This window comes from Dasypus novemcinctus, chromosome 12 (genome assembly GCF_030445035.2).
Source record: "Dasypus novemcinctus isolate mDasNov1 chromosome 12, mDasNov1.1.hap2, whole genome shotgun sequence".
NCBI classification, from domain to species: Eukaryota; Metazoa; Chordata; class Mammalia; order Cingulata; family Dasypodidae; genus Dasypus; species Dasypus novemcinctus.
The window spans coordinates 54,780,688-54,806,046 of NC_080684.1; the positions used below are offsets into that span (position 1 = coordinate 54,780,688).

At 35.4% G+C, this 25,359-nt stretch overlaps 1 protein-coding gene across 3 annotated transcripts in view; it reads left to right on the plus strand.

The window, feature by feature from the left end:
• TRHDE (thyrotropin releasing hormone degrading enzyme) overlaps positions 1 to 25,359 on the plus strand; it is a 391,431-nt gene that overhangs the window by 354,931 nt on the left and 11,141 nt on the right. For all 3 annotated transcript variants that reach the window (XM_058308434.2, XM_058308435.2, XM_058308436.2), the window contains 2 exons: positions 22,265 to 22,432; positions 23,001 to 23,141. In XM_058308434.2, coding sequence (XP_058164417.1) covers positions 22,265 to 22,432; positions 23,001 to 23,141 — 309 coding nt within the window. The remainder of the gene's footprint in view (positions 1 to 22,264; positions 22,433 to 23,000; positions 23,142 to 25,359) is intronic.

Here is a 25,359-nt window from a genome sequence, read left to right on the forward strand (position 1 = left end):
ATCCAGGGCCTGCCAGCTTCTTCCTTGCTAGAGTGGGGGCTGAAGCCTAAGCTAGGACTGCAGGCCAATCTGGGTGAAAGAAACCAGTCTCTACCATCATTGTGATTTTCAGTCAGCCTGGCTTCCTCTCATGCTAGGGGTGGAGTAAAAATGGTGGTGTCGCAGTTGATATGGTTATATGAATTCCAAAAATAGATATTGGATTATGTTTGTAATCTGGTCTATACCTGGGCTTGATTAAGTTATGATCAGGGCTTTGATTGGAGCACATCATTAGGGTGTTGTGTCCCCACTCCTTGTTGGGTGGGACTCACAGATAAAAAGACATGGCAAAGGACAGAGTCGAGGATTTTTGATGTTGGAGTTTGATGCTGGAATCTTAAGCTGGAGCCCCAGGAAGTCAGCACACAGAGGAAAGAGAAGGAAGCCCTAGGAAGAGAGGACCTGAGCTAGGAGAAGAACAGAGAGGAATAGAGATGGCTCTTTAGACATGGCAGAAACCCCAGAGAGTGAGACAGAGCCTTTCACCTGATAGTCTACAGCTGACTTTGTGGAGAGAGGCAAAGTCTAGAGAGCCACATAGTCTATAGCTGGCCTTGTGGAGGAAACAGAGAAACTGAGCCTAGAGGAACCCAGGAAGCCTGAACCCTCACAGATGTTGGCAGCCATCTTGCTCCAACATGTGAACATAGACTTTGGTGAGGGAAGTAACTTATGCTTTATGGCCTGGTATCTGTAAGCTCCCACCCCAAATAAATACCCTTTATAAAAACCAACCAATATCTGGTATTTTGCATCAGCACCCCTTTAGCTGACTAATACAGATGGCTACCAGCCTCTTTCTAACTCAGTCATTTTCAAACTTGAGCTGTCCTTAGGGTTATACTTTAGCCAGCTGTATTTACTAAACAGTAGCTGAAATTGGTGGCCAACCATCTCTTCCTCCCCTGTTTTTAGGAAATGGAACTTTCAATTCTAGCCAGAAAAATAGCTCCTGAGGTGACTTGCATAGCCTCCACAGTATGGCCTCTGTTTTCCCGGAGAGACTGGCACAGGTCCCCCCAGCTTCCTCCCTGACAGAGGTGGGCCTGGGCTTGTGCTAGAGCTGCAATCTGATCTGGATGGGAAGAAGCCAGTCCCTACCAGCACTGTGATTTTCAGACCACTCCACTTCCCCTTGTGCCAGGGGTGGAATTAAAATTATGGCTACTGGCCTCCTTGACTTGGACATTTTCAAACTTGAGCTGTTCTTAGGATTATACTTTAACCTGCTGGATTTACTAGTCAGCAGTTGAAATTGGTGCCCAACTGTCTCTTCCTCCCCCATTTTTTGGAAGTGGAGCTTCCAATTTGAAATTTGGAATAGTTCCTAAGGTAGCTTGTGCCACCAGTGGAGGATGGGCACTGGCTTCTGTGGCATGGAGTGTTCTACTGATTAATCTTCTCTGCAGATGGGCTCTCTACTTTTTCTATTCTTTCAAGGATGTTGCAGGATACTCTTCTGGTCTCTTGGAGCCCCCAAACAGGTGCTTTAGATAGCTCTGGGTGATTACTAACTGCCTTGTAGCAGAAGCCAAGTCTAGGAGCTCCTTTCTCTGCCACCATCTCGCTTGTTATCCTTCCCCCTACTTGTTTTGATTACTCTGATGTATTGGATGGACAGTGTGAATTTTAAATGGAAAGTAGAGATTGTAATGTTTATTCAATGCCTTCATCCACTGTAAGGTTTTAGGTTTATCAAAATATTCCTTGTTACATGAAATATAAAAGGAAATATCACAGTAGAGATTCTCAGTTAGGAGAATGGGGCATTTGTCTTTCCCCCTAGCTTAAGAAATACTTCTTTTCTTGGCTTTCAGGTAAATGTTACTTTTCCCTCCTTGCTCTCCTTAATCAGTTGCTATTTTTGGCACCTATCACATCAGCCTTTGCTCATCTTTTCTCAAAAGGTAGAGAGCTTCAGATAAGCTCTTTTCCTTTGTATCTGCTCCCTGTTCATCAGTGTTTTCTTGTGTGAGAATGTAAAGTTGGAGGGACAAAGGGCTCTTTCCATTCTGGTGTGTGTAATGTGTGGTGTAGAAACTTCAGGTTTTCTTTTCCCCAAATGCAGTTCTTACTGTATTGTCCATGTTTCCAAGTCACTGTGGTCCTATTCTCTCTGTTCTTTTCTCTGAGTTTTTCTATTCTTATCACTATAAATTGACCCACTATAAATTTTTATAAGCTCAACTTCTTATACCAGCCAAACCTGCCATTTAAGTGTTCAATTACTGGCATAAACATTTTGCAGATAAGTAAAACCATTGCAAAGTCTGTTCAGAGAAAGAGAAAGGACAGGGTTTCTCAGATATCCCATGATCTGGGGAAAGGAATCAGGTTTGTTCCTAATTTTGCCATTAAATAGCTGTGGCTTTAGACAAGTCATTAAACTTCTCAAAATCTTAAGCTTGTTTCTAAAGCAGGGTATTGCCCACCCTTTCTTCCCAAATCTCCAGTATTTGCTTCAGCTTCAATGGTGCAAAAGTCTATGCTCACCTTTCATGAAAATAAATCATAGAGTTTACCCACAAAAGTACACTCTTTGGCTCTCTTTTAATTATATAATCAAAGGATATATGTTCATTTTTTTATGCATTCAGTAAATACATATTGAGCAACTATTACATGTCAGGCACCAGGTAGACACTTGCACCATTCATTCATTCAACTAACTTAATTTTAGCCTTTGTTACATGCCAGGCATCGAGTATACATTTTTCCTGCCCTTACACATTGGTTGAGGTGGGACAGTAGACAGAAGTTGTTCAAAATAATCTCACAAATCTAAATATGAAATTTGGATGACTACAGTCATAGAGAATTATTTAGTGTTCTGAGAGACCGTCATATAGGAATTTGACCAGATCAGGAAAAATTATCGGCCTAGAGAGCTGAAATGGAGATAGACATAAATGGACAGATTGGAACATTCTTGAGGAAGAGTAATGAGGGAACAAGAGAAAGGAAGGCAATAAGGACAAATCACTAGAGAAATTCACTAGGGCTCAACCTTGTATGCACTTGTATCTCCTGAGATAATAATTTTAGTGTACATCTAAAATTCTAATATATTCCATTATACATTTAAATATTGCAAAGATTTAACTTTAACATCTTTAAATAAAATTCTTTCAAGGCCTCTAAATATATCCAAAAGAATCTAATCATCATAACTATTTTAAACTGACCATTAGCCATTTAAAAATATAATTATGTACTTATTTAATAGCCACAGATTTTACATTATTCCTCCCTCACCCCAGCATTGTATCCTAATATTATGTATTTTTGCTTTAAAATCTTTTTAGTCACTCTACCACATTTCTATTCAAACACACACACATATTTAAAAGTTCGTTTCATGTGATCATCAGACCTTGTTTTAAACTTTTCATCTAAATTGAGTTATCATTACAATTATTACTAGGCTATAACTGATCCAATCAACATAACTATGTTGTACATATTGACAAATAATTTCCAAAATAAAAGTTGTTAAACATAAAACTAAAAAAGGATATTGGATTTTTTCAATTAGTTTATATATTTGCAAATAAAAATTATTTAATGCTAGAATGAAATATGTTTCACCATCAACTCTATTCCTATTTCTATTTTAGAGTACCAGAAAATCTTATATATAAAAATAAATAGACGGGAGTGGAAAGTGTTTACTTATAGAAATGTTACACAATTCTTCAAAATCTTTCTAAATTTTGAGCCAAAAATCACATAGTGATCCGTCATCAAAATTTTTAAAATTATCACCTGGCAACTTCATTATGCACTTCTTCATATTTTATGGAAATCAAGATTAAAAAAAAAACAGAAAAAACGTTTTCTGAATACCAACACCAATATTTAGAATTTTCTCCCTTTTTTGGATACTGCACTACAATGCACCATAGGAAGATGCAGTATGAGTGAGAAATAGACTTTTCTCCTGCAAAGTGGGAGAAGGTGGTAGAAGGACATTTATGAAAGTGTGTTCATGTGGAAGTTGTGGATTTGGAAAGTATTCCTGTAACACTACCAGTCTCCTTCGGGACTCCTTGGAAAGTGTTCCTTTGCTTCCACAGGTATAAGACCTCAGTCTGAAGACCACTACACTAGGATGTGGGTGGAAATGGAAGAGGGATATGAGCTGGTCCGAGACAGAATATAGGGTAAGAAGAAAGGTTCAGACCCAAGAAGTGAGAAATTACTGCATGTTGTAGCTGGGTATAAGCCAGACATGGTTGAGGCCCTCAAAGATGAACATTGAAAGCATTATTATTCTAGTTGTTATTTTCCCCTATCAATTTTCATAAGCCTGTACTTATTTCTCACTTACTGTTGATTCTTTCCACATAAGTGACTTTATTTATGACTCTAAATAGTTATATCTATTTTTTAAAGAAATAGATATGCCAATAGATATAGGTATATAAAAAGATGTGTTCTAAGAATTTTTGCCTTAGAGATGTCATATGCCTCATTTTTACTCATTTCCTTTTAAAATACAACTTTTTGGCATGCTATTTTGTGTTATAAAATAGGCAGTTTATAACTTAGTTTCAAAAGCGGTTTCATTATTTTCTCACATGTGTTTAAGTATTTTACTTAAAGTATTTTAGAATGTTAGCCACATCAAGTTATGCATCTTTTTGCCTCCTACCTTCACCTGGCATAGAAACTGTTATTTGTCAGAATATCAGATGTTATTTAATTTTTAATTTTTAAGTGCTTAGGGAGGTTGCTTTAATAGATAGTTATATTCTCAGTGGATTAAGTAGGTTAACACTGATTGAGCTGTACTTTGAGTTGTTCACATTTTATTTGCTTGTGAAGTAATATAGCATCTTACACTGTAATTTTGTTTGACTAGTTCCTTATTTCACACTGTGCACAGTATGGGACACAGCTAATAGAGAATTGTACACATCCCTTCTTATTTTACCCTGGGTGAGAATTCTACCCTAAACGTTCTTCGTAACTGTCCCATCAATATTGAGGGGAAAAATACAGTGATTAACTTCTTGAATATTTGTAATGCATATTTAAAAAGTCCTTTTATATTTCTCCAGTGCAAAACTTGAGGGCATATTTTTCACTTCACTGCATTTGAAAAAACTGAAGGAATAATCACTTTCTTTCTCTCCCTTTTATGCCCCAGAAAATTTATATTTCAGAAGTTGTGGCACGTCACCTCATTGTACATTGTTGCCAGCTCTGTGACTTAGAATTTGCCCATGAGAATCTTTAAAGTGGAAAGTAAAATGAGAACTTCTGGCATAATTCACAATTAACATCAAAACCATCATCATCATAGACAATTTATTATCAATTTATCCCTCCATAGTGTTGTGCTGAAAAACAAGATCTTTATCATGACCAGTTGCCGTGTTTCAGGGCCAGATTCATCAATCTGCATTCAGGCAACAGGATAGCTGATTCATAGTCATGTTTCTTTTTAACTCTCAGCTCTATCTCAAAAATAAATTATCGATATACTTGTCTTCCTTCCTGGGTAATAAGCACTCATTCCAATTCTTACAATATTTGACTCATGTACCAAATATACCCTTGGACTCATCCACATGCCAGACACCAGGCTAGAAGGTAACTGGTGTCCACTGGTGAACAAAAGGTCACAGGTCCCTGCCTTTCTAAAGTTTACAGTCTAATAAGGCAGACTGATTTTAATCAGGGAGCATGCAAGTGATGTAAGATTGTAAATATGATGAGAATCCAAAAGGGAGTTATACAAGAAAAGGGTAATTTGCTTGCCGCTGAGGTGACTTTCCTGCAGAGTGACAACTGACCCAAGGTCTGCAGAAAAGATATGTGTTCACTAGACAAAGTGGGAAAGAAGGTTTTAATCAGAAGGAGCAGCATGTAAAAATAGTCTTCCTCTTCAACATCATTTCTCAAGATAAAGTCTTGGCACCTTTAAAATGTTTAGCTGATTGGGCAGAATCTGTCCTGACTCAAGAACATCCTCCGGAAAGTTTTGTAAAATGATCTTTTTTTTCTACTTAATCAGTTTGTTTTGCCTATATTTGCTGAGAACAGTAAAAAAATCCCAGTTAATTGATTTTTTGCTCCTTCATCAAAGTTTTAGGGGATATCTATTCTGATATGAGTATACATTACCAAATAGAAGTATGTAGAAGAAAATAATGTATGAAATGGGCAAAGTGTGATTACTATCTGAATTAATCTTATTGTGAATTCTTTCTTCAAACTGGAAACCTCATTCATAGACAGTAATCACTACCTGACTTACCATTTGTACAAACACAAATCTTCATGCATAAGATTACTTAAGAAGTAGCTACACCTGAATAGAGAAGAGGCCTTCATTATCCTCATTTCCCCCAGGTTTCTCTGGAATCACCTAACTGTACCATTTTCATTGTCATAAAAGAATTCAATATTATCACCTTATGAACCTCAGTTCAGTCCATAAAGTGATTAATATTTGAATGCTCCAGTTGAGGGACTAACTGATCCATGTATATTTTAATTTACATTCTTGTATAACAAGGACTTTAATACAAAGACAAATTTTAGCCTCCACAGCTAATATAATCCCAGCAAGTGCATATTTCTCTATGTTTTCTTATGGGCACATTTGGTTTTTAATCTAAATGCATTAATGTTTTTAAAGCATAATTTAAAATATAGAAATAATCATGCACTTGTTTTCCTTTTCCCACTTTGGGACCTGACATTTTGTTCTTTTTAAAAAAATTTACATTACTAGCTATGTACAACAGTCATTAGTATATTTTCAAGGTATTTTAAGTTTTACACAAGTATACTTTTTAAGGTGACTCAATTTCATTTTTTTTTTCTGTTCAAAGTCATTTGGTTTTTCCCCATTTCTGCCATAGTAATTTTCCTATCATGCTAATATTATTTGCCTAATATACCAATTTGAGGTATAATACTATTGACTTTTGTATCATCTACCAAAATACATACCTATTGATCAGTGATAGAAGCTCCATTTTAACTGCCTGTTTATCACAGTACAAAGACTAAGTGAATACAGATTTACATGGGTAACTCAGAGAGAAATGCTGATTAACCTTACAAGTATAGTCATTATTATTTACCAGGCTAAAACTGAATAGCCAACAAAAATATTTACAGCTTCCAAAACATTCTTACTTATTCACAGAGTAGATTATACTGAAAGATTCAGATTCACTGAGTATAAGGCTCTTTGCAATACCTGTCAACCCTGATATCCAAGATATTTCCTCCACATTTTCTTCAAATAATATGTTTCTGTTATCATTGAGGGGATCTCTTCAACAACACTGATAATATTTCATTTTTTCTTATTTTCCTCCTTGTGATTAGGCTTAGGACTGGTTCCATGCATATAATTCCTTCTATCTCAAGCCTCATACCTATGAAATGAAAATAATTTATGTTAGTCTTGCTTCTATGATAGTGTGATAAAACTTATATGACATCGGGATGCCTATAGATAAAAAGTGTTCCATAAGTATCCATTTTTGTTGTTGTGATATATATTATAAAATATCTGAAAGGTGAGAGAGTAAGAACTTTCATAGCTTGTAGTTTCTGGGAAATAACAGGAAAATTAAAAGTACATACACACACCTTCAGCCTCTGTCTTATATTCAAAACTTGTTTTAGAGTCAACATTTTTGGATTGTTTCCTTTGATGGAATATCAGGGAGTGCTACAGATTACTAGTTAAACTTTTAAATTTCAGAAACTTTTTCTGGCCTTTCTTAAGATTTTCACCCAGGAAAGGAAAAAAAAAAAAAAAAAAAGAATATTGAAGAGAAAGTTCCCACTTGTTCTTCACCAAATTCAAACAAAATTTTAATGATCAGTCATCATAATACATTTTCTTAGTTGTGTAGGACAACAAATGCACAGAAGTGGTCCCTGGCATGAAGATAGAATAATATGTATCATATTTCTAAAATTCACAATAAAGAGGCTGTCCTCATTTTTCAGAATCTTTTCACATTTAAGTATTTCTAAAGGGTTTCTTTTTCTAATGATTTCAGTTTATATGTGTGTGTGTGTATATATATAAATTTTCAAATAGAAAAAAATTAAAGTGCATTCTATTTTATTTTCATATATAAATAAAACTTGCTGATTTTATCCTGAAATATGCAGTGCAGGATTCAATGCATGCTGTGTTTTCTCATTCTTTTCATACACATGTAATGCTATAACCATTACCTATGACTTACATGTACATTCATACATTTGTAATATTTTAGCTATTTTACAAAATAATGACTTGTGTTGACTCTTCTAAAGTATATATTTTTCTCAGTTATGTAATCTCCCAATAGAAAATATGCCTTTTAGCCTCTTTTGTAATTTTTTTCCTTCACTCATGCCATTCCACTTTTCATCCCACTGAGAACTCAGGTGGTTTTGTTTTGTTTTTAATAAATTTTTCTTTTTTTAAAATTTCTTTGTCTTTATTTATTTTTAATGTTACATTAAAAAAATATGAGGTCTCCATATATTCCCCGCACCCCTCACCCCACTCCTCCCATAACAACAACCTCCTCAATCATCATGGGACATTCATTGCACTTGGTGAGTACATCTCTGAGCACAGCTGCACCACATGGTCAGTGGTCCATATTATAGTTTGCACTCTCCCCCAATCCACCCTGTGGGCCATGGGAGGACATACAATGTCCAGTAACTGTCCCTGCAGTAACACCCAGGACAACTCCAAAACCTGAAAATGCCCCACATCACATCTCTTCTTCCCTCTCCCCACCTTCAGCAGCCACCATGGCCACTTTTGTTTTTAATAATTTTTCATTGCCTCCCATAACAGGACTATATGTCTTCTAACAATTTTTAAGTGAGTATTCTTTATAAAATCTAATATATAAATTCTTATTCTTTGAAACATACACAAATGTTTGCAGTTTGTCATGGACTTCACTGTCTTTCGCATAAAAAGTTAACAGGAGGATCAAAAGTATATTTCAGCAAAGTTATTGTAGTTTCCAGATTTGATATGATTAAAAACACTTCTCTATTTTCAAAAGGTACAGCATCTTCTTATATAGTGATGATATCAAGTAAAACTGAAGAATCTGGGCAATATAAATATACTTCCAAAGTTACACATAAATAGCAAAAATGACTTTAGCCAAAATAAAATATAGTAATGGTTGATGATCTTTCAAGTGAGAAAAAAAATACATTACTCATTCCCTACTCATGGCAGCATAGTAGTTATGCCTAAAAAATTACCCAAATTGCCACAGTAAATTCTTCTCACGCTAGAGAATCAGCCTTGTTAACCTCAGTCAGTGACCTTGGCAGTGCATTAAAGATGAAGGTAAATTGCATTTGCACAGAACCCTCACTCATATTTATAGATATAGTACTTTGATGGATACAATAAATCTGTGTAATTTTCAACCTTTGTATGAAGAATACAAAAGATGATGAGTGTTGCTATAAATTATTCCTTAGGAAACAAACATTATTTGTCTAGGAAGAGGCTAATAAAATCCAGAGGAGTTTTCATAGACAACTGGGCCAGGGGTATGATCTGAATGAGAACAATGTTTTTATTATTTGCTCTTGTATCTAATGTGCCATTCCCATCATTTATCTTTCATCTTAGCAGTTAACCTAAAGTACTGATTCCTAATTGTTGTGATTCAGACAACACCATTAATATTTCTTGATGTATTTAGGCTTTATATCATAGCAGACACTTAGATTTACAGTGTCCTGACCAGAGCTGAGTGAAGAAGCAGCTTAACTATTCACAGATCAGTGTAGAAGAGATGAGCTAAGAAGCCATGGATAAGGTACTTGGATTACCAGGAAAACATTTTATTTCGTTTTTCACACAGGCATCTATAAATAGATAGGGCAATTTATCAGTCATTTCACAACTTGTGCCGCAACTGTATATCTCTTAAGTTTAAAATTATATTTTGCTGTTAGAGCTATTTATATTAGCAGCTTGTTGCTCACTTTTTAGAGTGAGTCATCATAGATATCTTAATTTTTCTATTTTTGTTATAAAGCATTTTGGTGTTTTTTGTTGTTATTTTGTTTTGAGCATTTATGGGTATAGTTGATTTTGGATATAAAGTAACAAAGTCATAAGGAGTCTGAGAAATTTGCTGTTAAAATAATAGTCTTCTAGGCTTTTAAATAGCATATGGTTAAATCCAGGCCAAAGAAATTTTAGACAACTCATAAATTCCCTTCCAATTTATTTGCTTGTTTTTTTCTTTTCTACCTTTTGTGGTCTTTGTCATGCCTTTCTTTGTCATAATCACTCTGCATTTTTTGCCCTTTCTCTATATTTCTCCTCATATTCTTTGTCTTTCTACCCATTCTTTGAGTCTCTTTTTGTCCTGTGTCTTTAATGTTGTCTGAGTCACCCCATTTCTTATGGTTTTGTGTCTTAGCAACTATATTTGATAAAATAGTCTCATAGACCAGATATTTAACCCAAACACCCCTTTCCCTTCCCAACCAGTTCAGTGAATGATAGAAATAATAGCTACTTTATATATTGTATTGAAGTTTAAGACATCATTTTATTTATTTCACCTTAATTCTTGCCCCATTCAAAGTTCACACACTTGAATTTTAAAAACCACCCCAAAAGACTGTTTTATCCTAAAACAATCTTCTGATAAATGCGGAATGTTAAATGTTAAAATGATTACCCCCTGAGCAATCCTTTTCCTTTTATATAGAAAGTGCAGTGTATGCCTTTCGGCAAACATGCAAAATTAAAATATAAAAAGCTATCGAGTATCATTTTGGACCACATTCAGATAATTTAAAACATAAATAATCTACTCTCCACTAAATTTTTCCAACTCTATTTTTTGAGGTCCAAAGGGACATGCAATTTTCTTTGTTCTGACATTTTAGTTTTCCTTTTCATTATACTTAAGGTTCAATGGGAATGAGCAAATACTCTTTGGGCACAAGTGAGCAGACTCCCTGGAAACATAGCATCCCTTCCACTGGTCACTGACTGCACACTTTACATAGGATTCTGTTCTTCCTTTGCAAGGAGGCATTGTAGAGACACTAAAACACAATATTCCTCTGGGTGCCAGGATTTACATGAATTCAGTGGCATATTTGGTTGACAAATACAACAGTAAAGTTAGGAGGAATTATAAAATGTGTATTTTACTGTCATGCCTTAAATTCAAGATTCATTGTCAGCCATGTTTCATTTACTTATAGAGAGAGTGTCTGAAAATGTCATTTCTTCTTTTTGGCACAAACAGTACTAGTTTGAGAAACTATAAGAATATTGATTATCACTTCCTCCTAATAATAATGGAGAGCAGATGTGGCTTAAGCAGTTGAGTGCCTGCTTCCCACATAGGAGGTTCCGGGTTTGGTTCTGATGCCACCTTAAAAACAAACAAACAAACAACAGGCAAAACCAACAAAAAAAAACAGCTCCTCAGATGTAGCTCAGTGGATGAACACTAACTTCCTGGATTCAATCCCTGTACCCCAGTACTTCAAAAGAAAAGAATAATGGTGAGTATGAGGGGAGTCTTAACACTTACTGAGACAATTTTCTATGTAAACATTGTGTAGAAGAGTCCATACTGAGCCTTTGACATGTGCCAGAAACTGCGATAAATATGGGATAAACATTATCTCATTTAATCACTGTAACAACCTACAAAGGATTACTATCCCCATTTTACAGATGAAGAAACAGACACATAGGTATAAAAATTCATATATTCATTGCAAAGAGCTTTAAGTTTCATTCAAGATGGCTTTCTTAGAAGCAGCCAAGGGACTAAAGACTGGGTAGAATGAAAGATTGGGCAGGGATAGTATGAACTGGAAAGTCTTTGATAAATGCAGGTTATTTTTCATTCTGATATTACAAAGTTAAAGACTGTCCTGGAAGAGGTAAGATTACAAGCATTTATAAGGCAGAACAAGATTCAGAGTGTTGGCAAGGAAACCTCAACTAAGGCTGTCTTTTAATTTTTAGAGTAGGCCAATTATCCTTCAAGTAAATTAATTAAATAGGACTAATTAAATGGTAGTCCACATAAAAGAGCAATAGCAAGTGGAGTACCACTGAAGAAAGAGGTATTCTTAAAGAGGCTAGCAATTTGAGAAATGTTTTTCATTGTCTTTGAAAATAATTAAACCCACATATTCAATGTTAATACAATTGCTAATGAAAAGAATCTTGTATAACTGAGCAGAAAGGTACCTTAGAACTCATATACTTTATCCCTCTACAGTTAGGATGAAAAATGAAGCCCAAAGCATGACCTTGTCTTTGCACAGTCCTAGAGGGAGGTACTGGCTGCATTAGGTCTACTGAAAACCTGCTTAGAAATAGACCCCTATCATAATTAAGCATGAAAATTTATATTTTAAAATAGTGTGATTTTATTTCCTGTTCCTCTAGAAGATATTATAAATTCATCATCACAATTATTTTGTTATTAAATAACATTTTTAGATATCAGAATATACCTGATTTTATTCCAATAGTAATAGAATTTTATCTTTATTACTGTAATTTATCTTATTTGCAAAGTAATAATTTAAAAATTATTAAATTATTATATGTTAAATACATGATTTAAATAAAGAAAGACTAGTTACTCATAATCTCCAACCCAGAGGTGGTGATTGTTCATTTTTTCCATTTTTATCCTTTCAGTCTTTTTCCCTAAGAACATATATATATTATGCTTTTATCCTAAAAGAAAAAATCAACACACTGCTGCTATAGTTGGTCTTTAATAATATATTTTACCATATCATTAAGTATTCTTCTATGATATCATTCTTAGTTGCTACTTATTCCTTCATTAATAAACCAGTCCCCTCCTTTTGATATTTTGGATGAATCTTGGTTTTTTACCTTAAAAAACAATGCAGCAGTGAATTTTCCATATTAAAATCTTTGGAACTTTTCTTAATTATTTATCCAAATTTACCATCCTAGCTTACAAATATTTAAATTATATCACAATTTTAATTTGTTTAATAACTAAAGTATCAATTAATTATTTAAAGCATTAGTCCTATTCTATCATTAATTATGTAACTAGGCAAAATAAGTTTTCCTGAAAGATTTATGTCTTTATATTTTCCATATTCTTAATTTTTTAACTTCTAGTCCAAAGCATTTGGCTTTTGAACCATTGCTTTTGGCAAGATAAATAAGGTTAAATATATCACTGAAATTACTAAGGTAATTCTTTCAAAATGATATGCTGAACTTATCTGCTTTTAAACTTTTATCATACAAATGAACTCTACCATAATCCTATTTAAAGTGAGAATGGAATAAAAAGTATAGTACATGCTACACTAATTAGGTAATAATTTCTGCAGTGTTAGCACCCTAGAAAAGATAAAGGCACTTTGGCTAATCCTTACTCCATGCATCTTGTGTAAAGGTGGCTAGGAAAGGCTATCTTACACTTGTCATTCATGTATGCCATGGAAATAGAGTTATATACCCAGGCAAAAAAAGAAGTTTCCTTTCCCTGATAATAAAATTTCCCTTAAAATATTTACTTCTGAGGCAGATGTTAAAGAGAAATGACTGTGAGGATATCCACATTTTCATAAACAGTTTTCATGTTCAAGAGGAGAGGCTCTCCCTCCCTGAACCCTGATAGCAAGAGTCTCACAGGACTCATTTGTACTGTTCATAAACTATGGGCTTTGTGGTTTTTTAGCTCATGTTTTACAAACAAATGAGCTTTTTCATTTGCTCCTAATGACTTTGGTTTATACAAAGAGATCTTAAACTGTCTCCAGAGCAATAATTTTCCAAAAATGTTATTGGAGCATCCACACTTTAGCAACAAAAGGAGGTTTCATTATGATGGAAATCATTGAAAACTGAGGACCCTTGGCAAATACAGTGCTCACCAAGCTGGTTTAATTTTCATTGATGGTTACAAATGATCTTGTGAGCACTACATTGATTCTCTCTCTGGTGGATGCATAAGGAGGATGAGGCGTTGATGTGGTAGGAAGAGATGCTAGAAAAATCAGAGCAGTATTCTCAGACTAATCAGCTCTATCTTTCTATTTCAAGAAACCCTAAGAATCTATGCAGCATTTATGTCATAGTATCTATTACTAGAGCCATTTCTTTGCTGAGAGTTTGGGGATTTGTGGCTGAGATTGGGTGTTATTTTTCAAAAGACCATCAACAGGCTTCAGATTATATATGCAAACTTAAGCATGCCTCATCTTCATAGTAATCAAATTTAACATGTCTGTTATGCACAGAGAGATGGTTACTGACTAGCCTGAAACTTGACTTGCAGTTCCTTGCAGAGCACATAAAATTATGCAGGCTGTCTTGGTTTGTGGCAGAAGCTGCAGATGAAGAACCTGTCCCTGTTCCGGACAGCCTTTCCTTCAGAGGCTTCCTCTGCCTAGGACATCTGGTGTTGGATTCCTTCAGGGTTGTCTGGGTCTGTCATTTCCTCCAGCACTTTGTTGCTGGGTGTCCTTTCAGTACTTCCTCTCCTTGCTGTGTTTATGACTGATTACCATGTAGCACCTTCTTATATACATTGCTAAATGATGTCCTTTTCACACCCAGATGCTGCACTTCAATGCTGGTGGACAGAATGGATTCTTTTTGTTGGAATCCTCCCCCGCCAAAGTTGAATATTACTCAAAGATGACTGATTAAACTGAGAATACAAAAAAATAACTAAAACAGAAGTGATAGTGACATTTGTGGCCCGTTAAACCTTCAGACCATTTATAGGTTAGCTGCACTCATTTTACTCTGCAGCCCATTGACCTGGACCAGAGCTTGGCAGGAGTGTCCTCTTAAAGGAGATACTATTTTATTTTTATTAATTTTTTTGTAGTTTTTACTTTCTATCAATGTGTCTTATTGGACAGCAAAAACGGATTTCTTGACAATTGTCAAATTATTACTATGAGTAGAAATCAGTCGATCTTGCTATTATTAGCCATCTCTAATGGACATTCATGTTCAAACCACCATGGTTCTTAACTTACTAGATTTTTTTTTTTAAGATTTACTTATTTATTTATCTTGCCCCCACCCCCCACCCCAAATGTCTGTTCTCTGGGTTTATTTGCTGCACCTTGTTTCTTTGTCCGCTTCTGTTGTTCTCAGCGGCACGGGAAACTGTGTCTCTTTTTGTTACATCATCTTGTTATGTCAGCTCTCCATGTGGGTGGCGCCACTCTTAGGCAGGCTGCACTTTCTTTCACGCTGGGGTGGCTCTCTTTGTGCGTGGGGCTTCCCTACGCGGGGGACACCCCTGCGTGGCACAGCACTCCTTGCGCGCATCAGCACTGTGCATGGGCCAGTTCCACAGGGGTCAAGGAGGCTCGGGATGTGAACCGTGGACCTCCCATGTGGTAGACGGACGTCCTAACCACAGGACCAAGTCCGTTTCCCACTAACTAGTTTTTATAGTGCAAAATATCCTCTCTAGGAACACAGTTCCCCCCTCCTGGAAATGAGTTCATAATACAGACATAGTGGTGTTATTATAGGGATTAAATAAAATACAATGTATAACCTAGAATATAATATTGAGCAAAAATGTTATTTTCTACCTAATGCTCTGTTAACCAGTGTCCACAGCTCTGTACTGGCCAACCCATTTATTTACGTATTTGCTTTACGTAATTCTATGTCAGTCAATAGCAGCTACTGGAAAGCAACAATATGGCCTTTGGATGGTATCGTTTATGGCATTCACCTTCTTTCTAGGAAACATAGTTTAATATTTGCTTCTGCATTTCTTTTATCTTTCCTCTATTTCTATAGGCCTTTTCTACATCCATTGAGATTGGAGTCAATTTCTTTAAGCAGTAACAGACCTATTTCAAATGGCTCTATCCCTGTGCTCTCTTTGGTATAGTGATATCTTCACGAATTTCCCTTAGAAAGTAAACTGTGACTATTAGATCTAACATTAAGAAAATATGCATTGATTTCTGATTTAGTGACTTCAGTAGGCATTTTTATTGTTCTTTCTTACAAATTGTTAAATCACTTTCTTGGCTGAAGTCATTCCAATAATGCACTGTTGTGCTCTGTATCCTGTAATATTAAGAATAAATGCCTCGCCCTCTTTCATAGCAGTTGATTTAGAGAAAAGTTGGTTTTTGTTAATCCTCTTATTGAAGTTAATAGAGACAGTGGCATCTTTGTAATCTCATGATCTGTCTTCCAGGATTGAGCACATTCTTCAAAATATGTTGACATTGTTCTCCCTAGTGATTTCAGGTGTGCTGTGTGCCAGATGCTCAAATGAAGCAGGGAAAAGCATATATCATGAGCCTTGGGAAGGGTATTGTTTTTGGTACTTTCTACAATAAGGGGTACAGGGCCTAGAGGGAAGCAAAAAGATGCGAAGCTCTTTACTACTTTCTTTTACATTTTCATTCTTTTTGTTTCTTTAAAAACAAATAAAGCACTTGCCTTCTAATACCACACAGAAAAGGACTTCAGTCTGCAAAGTTCAAGTAACTTTTTCCAAACACTTTAATTACTTATTGGAAGAAACAGAATAGTAAACTTTTAGATATTTCTAGGAATCATGAATTTTGAATGATGCTTCTTATGACTCTACACATCTGATATAATGCTACCACATCCTGATTATAGCCCAGCCATACTTGGTTGATTAACAAAAATAAGATGAAGAACATCTTACTGATAGTCTTCCAGATACTTTCTCTGTTGTCTGGAGACTTCTTTAACAATAGCATCATAGTTTTAACTATGACAGTTCTGAATATTTAGTAAAGATTGTTGCTTTTTCATATCTAGAAGAAGTACTTTGTTATTATTAGTCACATTCAAATTCTAAAGATGAAATTTTAATGATAAGCTAGGGACTGTTATGTAAAGAACAATTAAATTTTTAAAAATTTTATTTTAAAGAACTAGAGTGCCTTTCTAGAGAAGTTGTAGGTTTATAGAACTATCATGCATAAAATATAGGATTCTCCTATACCAACCTATTCTTAACACTTTGCTGTGGTGTTATTTGTTACAATTGAAGGCAATTCCATGGATTTTTAAAAATGTCTATTTCAGTAACATGCATACAACCTAAAGTTCCTCTTTTAACAATCAGATATATAATTCAGAATTGTTAATTATTTTCACAATGTTGTACTACCACAAACACTGCCATTACCCATTTCCATCATCCAAAGTAGAAACTTTGTACATTTTAAGTCATAACTTCCTATTCCCTACCCCTGCACCATCCCCTGGTAACATGTCTTCTAGATTCTGACCATGAGTTTGCTTATTCCAATTATTTCATATCAGTGAGCTCATACATTTTTGTCCTTTTGAGCTTGGCTTGTTTAACTAACTTGATGTCTTCAGGGATCATCAAAGTTTTGTTGCATACATGAAAACCCCATTCCTTTTAAGGGCTGAATAATAGTCCATTGTGTGTATATGCCACATTTTGTCTATCCATTGATCAGCTGATGAACACTTGAGTTGCTTCTATCTTTTGGCAATTGCGATTAATGCTGCTATAAACATTGGCATGCAAATATCTGCTCTAATCCCTGCTTTCAATTCTTTTGGGAATATATATAGAAGTAGAATTATTGGATCACAGAATAATTCTATAATTAACTTTCTGAGGAAACACCAAAATATTCTACAGCTCTTGTACCATTTTATAGTCCCACTAGCAACAGATCAGTATTCTCATATCTCCATATCCTTTCCAAAATTTGCCATTTCTGTTGTGTTTTTTTTTAATAGTAGCCATTCTAGTGGTTATGAAATGGTATCATATTGTGGTTTTTATTTGCAAATCCCTGATGGCTAATTATATTGAGCATCTTTTCATGTGCCCTTTGGCCATTTGTATATCTTCTTACTAGAAATGTCTGTTCAAAATTTTTGCCTATTTTATTTTTTATTTATCCCTCCACCTCCCCACTGCTGCCTGCACTTGCTGTCTGCTCTCTGTGTCCATTCAGTGCACGTTCTTCTGCATCTGCTTTTCTAGTCTTCTCTTCAGGAGGCACTGGGAACCCATCCTGGGACCTCTGACATGGGAGAGAGGCACCCAATTGCTTGAACCACCTCAGTTCCCTGGTTTATTGTGTCTCTCATTGTCTTTCCTCTGTGTCTCTTTTTTGTTGTGTCATTTTGTTGCATCAGTTGGTGGCGCAGGCCAGCTCTCTGTGGAACAGGCCAACTTTGCCTTTACCAGGAAGCCTGGGAACCAAAACTGGGACTCCCCATCTGGTAGATGGGAGCCTAATCGCTTGATCCACATCTGCTTCCCTGCCCAGTTTTTAATTGGGTTGTTCTTTTTGTTAATGTGTTGAAGAATTTCTTTATATATTCTGGATATTAAAACCTTATTGGATATATGGTTTCTAAACATTTTTTCCCATTGTGTAGATTACTATTTTACTTCATGATGAAGTCCTTTGAGGCTCAAAAGTTTTTAATTTTAAAGGTCCATTTTATCTATTTTCTCATCTGTTGCTTGTGCTTCTTTGTGTGTAAAGTCTAAGAAACCATTGCTTGACATTGTAGAGATGTGTAGATGCTCCTTATGTTGTTTTCTAAGAGTTTTAAAGTTCTGGCTGTTATATTTAGGTCTATTATCCATTTTGAATTTATTTTGTATGAGGTGATATTTGGGTCCACCCTCATTCTTTTGCAAATGGAGATCCAGTTTCCCTAGCACCATTTAAGGAGATGATTTTTTTTTCCAATTGAGTGGTCTTTGCCCCATTGTTAGAAACAATTGGCCTTAAATGTAAGGGTTGATTTCTGTACTCTCAATTAAATTCTGCTTGTATGTATGTCTGTCCTTGTGCCAGAACCACGCTGTTTTGATTGCTGTGGCATTGTAATAAGTTTTAATATCGGGAAGTGTGAGTCCTCCAGTTTTATTCTACTTTATCAAGACAGCTTTGGTTATTGCAATGCTTACCCTTCTATATAAATTTGAAGATCTGCTTTTCCATTCATGCCAAGAAGGCAGCAGTTGGAATTTTGATTGGGATTGCATTGAATATATAAATCACTTTGGATAGAATTGACATCCTAACAATGTTTGGTCTTCCATTTATTTACTTTTTCTTTGATTTCTTTTACCAATTTGTTTTCTGTGTAGAAGTCCTTTACATCCTTGGTTAGATTTATTTCTAGATATTTGATTCTTTTAGTTGCTATTGTGAATGAAGGTTTTTTTTCTTCTTGATTTATTCTTCTGATTGTTCACTATTTTTGTGTACAAACACTACTGATTTTTGGGTGTTGATTTTCTATCCCACCACTTTCTTGTATTTGTTTATTAGCTCTAGTAGCTTTGTTGTGGTTTTTCAGGGTTTTCCATACATAGGATCACATCTTTTGCAAATATGGAAGAGGCTTACTTCTTCCTTTCCAATCTTGGTGCCTTTTATTTATTTTTCTTGACTAATTGGACTAGCAAGAGCTTCCAGTACAATGTTGAATAGCAATGGCAGCAGTGGTCATCTTTGCCTTATTCCTGATCTTAGAGGAAAAACTGTCAGTCTTTGACCATTAAGTGGAATGTTAGCTGTGGATTATATTCTGTTGAAATCCTTCTAGGAATTTTCATTTCAGTTATTGTGGTCTTCATTTATAGTAGTTCTATTTAGTTCTTTCTTAAAATTTTATCTCTTGATTTAGATTCTCATATTGTTCATTCATTATTTTCTTGATATCCTTTAGTTCTCTTTGTGTTTTCCTTCATCCCTTAAGCAAAGTTAAGATCATTTTAAAAAATTCTTTCTCCAGTATGTCCATAGTTTGTTTTCACTGATGTTTCCTGGGTTTTTATCTTCTTCCTTTGAATGGGCCATGATTTCCTGTTTCTTTGCTCATCTTGTAAAGCTATGTTACACCCTGTACATTTTAATATTTTAACTCTGAGACTTATTCCCTGAGATGTCTCTTTCTTGAGTTTGTAACCAACTGGTGATATGACAGAGATTCTCTTGAGTGCCAGGAAGGTCCAACCAAGGTGAATGTAAAGTGCAGGCTCCTCCCTGTCTTTTCTACTCCTGTCTGGTTCTGGCCCTAGGCATTTCCCATTTACAAGAGTTTGAATGCCCCCTCTACTTTCAGGAGACAGACTTTCTCCCTCTCTTCTGTAATCCACTGCTAGACTTAAAGCCCCAAGCTATCTACCTCTGCCCCAAGCTATCTACCTCAATTGTTTCTTATACCATTTTTGTTTTGTTTTGTTTTGTTTTGTTTTGTTTTTAAAGCTGCTTTTGCTTGGAGGAAAAATTCAGGGGTGGGGGTTGGGGGAGGCATATCAGAGAGTTTTCCGAGATAGTCTTTCCCAAAACAAGATCTGGGGCTTACAAAGGGAGCACAGGCCAGCTCCAAACAGCCCTGGGAAGGAGTTATGGGAGGAGCCAGGAAGGGTGCCAGAGCTTCTTCCACAGCATTTTTGTTTTGGCCCACCCAGCAAATGTAGTCCTTCAAACTGTCCTCTGAAGTTCTGAGGTAGCACACACTCTTGAAGTTTCCTTCACCACCATTGTTGGGGTGGGTTGGAATGAAGGCCATTCTCAGATCCAAGCCCCTAGCCATCCAAAATAGTTAATCAAAAGTAGCAGTCTGCCTGGGCCCAGATTCTTCTTGAGAAAGTGGATTTTTAAATCCATCTCTGGCACCAGCAAGCTATACCAGGGGCCAGACCCCACAGCTGCCTAATATGAGAGTAGGGATTGGGCAATGGTAACCACCTCATGGAGAGAGCAATTTACTGGTATTTACCATCATTTACTAGGCTCCTCCTCCTGCTCTTTCTTGGATACTCTACAGTGTTCCACTGGGACTCTGGAGTTTTAAAAAGAATGATTTAGACAGTTCCTGCCTGTTCAATAGTTGCTTAGGTAGAAGAAGGACTGATTTCTGTAGTTTCCTACTCTGTCATCTTCCCACAATCCTACAGAGAAATATTTTTTAAACTCAGGAAATGTAGGCTATATACCAAAATTTGAAGGAATAGTATTTAGTGAAAATATTGCTATGGTAAAATAAATATGAAAATTTACAATTTAAGATTAGCTAACATTATTTGACTCAGCCAACAGAGTTTCCCATTGTAACACTGTATTTTGGATTCAAAGTAAAAATCTAATCTATATTTGTGTAGTAGTTTTTATAAATATAAGGAAAAGAGTACTTTATAGTTTCTCCTAATTTGCTACCTATGTTTTATTATCTGTTTCATATATTCTGGGCTTCAGAATTTGGAGAGTTTTGAGAAAATTATCTAAGAATGTAGGGGAAAATTGTTACCATTTTCTCAAAATTAATGAATCAATCTCTTCAACCATTTCTTTCTTGTCATTCTGGGGTCTACCACTTATGAAAGCAATATCTTTGGATAATAAGTGTATGAATGTTGGTGGAAATATAAAGTGCCCAGGTTTTATTGATTTTTGAAGACTTTATATCACTATTTTTATTTAAACATAATTTCAAGAATGGAAATAACAGTTGTTTTCAAAACTACCTTTATTTATTTATTTTTAATTACTTTTTTTTTTAAAGATTTATTTATTTATTTATTTCTCTCCCTTTCCCTCCCCACCCGGTTGTCTGTTCTCTGTGTCTATTTGCTGTGTTGTCTTTGTTCGCTTCTGTTGTCAGCCGCACGGGAATCTGTGTTTCTTTTTTTTGTTCTTGCACCATCTTGTTGTGTCAGCTCTCCATGTGTGCAGAGCCATTCCTAGGCAAGCTGAACTTTCTTTTGTGCTGGGCGGCTCTCCTTATGGGGTGCACTCCTTGCGCGTGGGCTCCCCTATGCGGGAGACACCCCTGCGTGGCACGGCACTCCTTGCACGCATCAGCTCTGCGTATGGGCCAGCTCCACATGGGTCAAGGAGGCCCAGGGTTTGAACCGCGGACCTCCCGTGTGGTAGATGGATGCCCTAACCACGGGGCCAAGTCCACCGCCTGTCAAAACTACCTTTGAATAAAACATGTTTTTTCAGTCAGTCATCCATCAATAGTTTGGAATATTATTGCCATATAATATTCTCTTTCAGGTAAAATCTAATTAACAAAATCATGTTTTTTTAAAAAGTGACTCTAATACAACAGCATCTATTTTTATTTTCGATACTATGAAGCTTTTAATTAACAGAAAAAAAACATGGATTGCTTCTTTAGAATACCACTAAATGTTAGAGACATCGTCTACTGTACAGGAGTTTCACTACTGGATGAGGATGTCTGGGAATTCATATGGATGAAATTCCACTCCACCACAGCAGTTTCTGAGAAGAAAATATTATTGGAAGCCTTAACTTGTAGTGATGACAGAAATTTGTTAAATAGGTGGGTCAAATTTATTTGTATAATGAAAATATACTTCTTTTAATCAAACTGCTCTGAAGTTATTTTTAGGTTTTTATTTTCACATATATATGCTAGTTATTTTAAAATATATTTTCTTAAAGCTTAGGAAAATTGCTCTCTTACCATGTCTAAAGCTGATTGACTTGGAGATATGCCTTTATTTACAACTGATTATAATGTATACTTATGAATACGTATATCTTCTTATATGCATATGCTCTTATACATCCATACCTATAAAAAGAAAATAATTCATTGTAAGAGAAGTGTTTATTATAAAGTTTTTAAAAAAGTATTACACCATCAAACCAGAATTGTGAGTTTTCTACCCACATGATTTTTCTCAGTTTGATTAATCTATTTCTTGTGGAAAACTGTGTATCTGACCTTCCCTCTTTTGTAAGCAGAAGTGTGTTCCACTGATAAATTTATGTTAGTAAAGTTGACTCTGAACTCTTCTTTTGACAAACTAAATCACAAAGTTTTAGTAAGATTATAAAATGTTTTTCACTGGATTAAAAATTCTTCCACATATCTGTCCTTAAAGGCTTCTGAACCTGTCACTGAATTCCGAGGTGGTGCTGGATCAAGATGCCATTGATGTCATAATCCATGTAGCTCGAAATCCACATGGCCGAGACCTTGCCTGGAAGTTTTTCAGAGATAAATGGAAGATATTAAATACCAGGTAGAAATAAAAGTTCAATCTTTCATTCCTGAGTGAGTAAATTAAGAGTGGCATGATAAAGGCCCAACTTTTTGTGCTATAGCTGATCCAGAAAATAAGATTAGATTTTAAAGTAATCAACCATGTTAGTCATTGGCTCTCCTGTAAAACTCAGAATTATTTTCACCAATTCTATAACATTATTCATTTACTAAATACCACTAACTTAATTAATTATATATGGAAAAATAGGTATTACAAAAGTTTAGTGGAACAACTTTCTTGGAAAATCTATCAGACTGTCCAAGTTGAAGAAATCACACCATAAAACTACTATATCCTGAATGAGTTATAGATAAAATTGATTTATAAGTCAGAAATAATGTACTATGATAAAAAACTTTAATTACCTCTGTAGAATTGTTTTAAATATCCTTTACATATAAATGTCATAAAGCATTTGAAAAAGAACAAAATAAATAAAGATAAAGAATAAAAAAGAAAAAAAATCTGAAATAGAACCATGATATCGAAAAGGAAAATTAAACATTTTGAATCACTATAAGAGTCTAGTTGCAGTTAAATTCATTCCCACAACATCTTATTTCATGGTAAGATTTCTTCTGCCTCAATTTTTAAAAGTGTTTCATTATGTATTTAAATATATTATAATAAATGTTAATTTATTACTCTGATAATCTCTGTGGTATTTTAAAATTGAATTTATTATAGATGATGTAAATGCTTTACGTTGTTCTCAAACTTCAATGTCCCCAGAGTAAGAAGACCTACTGTTCTGCTTCTTAAAAACTGATGTATAAAATTTGTTGTTTATAAGCATACTTTTTATCAAATGCCTGCATATAAGAAGCTTTATATAAATGGATGTGTCATATTAAATACGTTTCTATCTACAGATACTTTGTTATCAGAAAGTACTGATATTTCTATAAGGCACATTGGCTTTTTTATATTCTGGCTCACAACTGAGAATGACTGGAAGCTTAGAGCTTGCTTTTCTATCATGCAAATAATAGAGTAGATAGTCAGACATGTAAGATGAAATATATATAAACAGGCATTTCACTTTAAAGTGTAAGAAATAGCTACCAATAACAAGAGTTACTTTGCAGAGTGGTTTTTAGAGCAGTTTAGTATAATAGAATGCATATATATATAGTTTAATCCCTGCCAAAATAATTTGGTCCCTCTTAAGCATAATTTGTGTCATTGAGAGTCAAATCTCTATGCCAAAGGTAAAGTTAAGGTTTCAGAGTATTAACAGATGTGATAGTGTTTACCTTGGCAAATAGGATTGTCATCTTCATCTGCTCCTACTCCTCTGTAAATCCTAGAATGTAGGAGTTCTTGGGAGCCCTATCCAGTACACTATTTTCTTCCCACTCTACAGGGTCTCCATGGGTTTAGTTGTCATCCATTCTTCTAGATCTACATCTACACTCTAGATCTACATCTCTAGCACAAACATTTCATGTAAACTTTTTCCTGTGATATCCAACTTCCCATTGCAGGCCTCTGCTGGGATGAGCCTGCAGAGCTAGCTCATCAGTTTCCTCTTGTCTTCATTTTCTCAGTAATTTGTATAGCTATCTACCAGTTACTCAAGCCAGACACTAGAAATCTGCAAGGGCCCTCTTCCCTATGCCATATAAACAATTAAGCTGAAGGTCTTGTCAATTTAAGAACTCTTAAATGTTTCTTTAATTCTTCCACTTCCCCTCTTTTCCTGCTTCCACTGCCCTAGTCCAGGTTTTTATCTCTTGCCAGTACTCTTACAATAGGCTTCTACCTCCCAGCCTCTCTAATTAACTTTCCTCTCCACACACAAAATAGCCTCTTCCCTTTTGTCCCAGAAATCTTCCTAGAAAAGCAAGTGTGACATTTCTCTGCTATAAAATCTTCTCTGTACTACACCTACAATCTATGCTTCTTAGTAGGTCCCTGACCATCCACCCAATTAACCCCCTGTTCTTTTGGCCCCAGTCTTGCAATTTACATTCTCTTAATCCTGAACTGCTTGTAGTTGTTTGCACACATCATGCCATTTCATACCTCCTTGCCTTGTTTATTTTGGTCCTCTTCCTAAAATTACCTTCCCTGCTGCTCCGATCTACTCTGTACTCAATCCAGATGCCATCATCTCCTGGAAGCCTCTCCCAAAGCCCCACAGCAAAAGAGACTTTCTCTCATCACTGCGCATAATTTTATCATCACCACA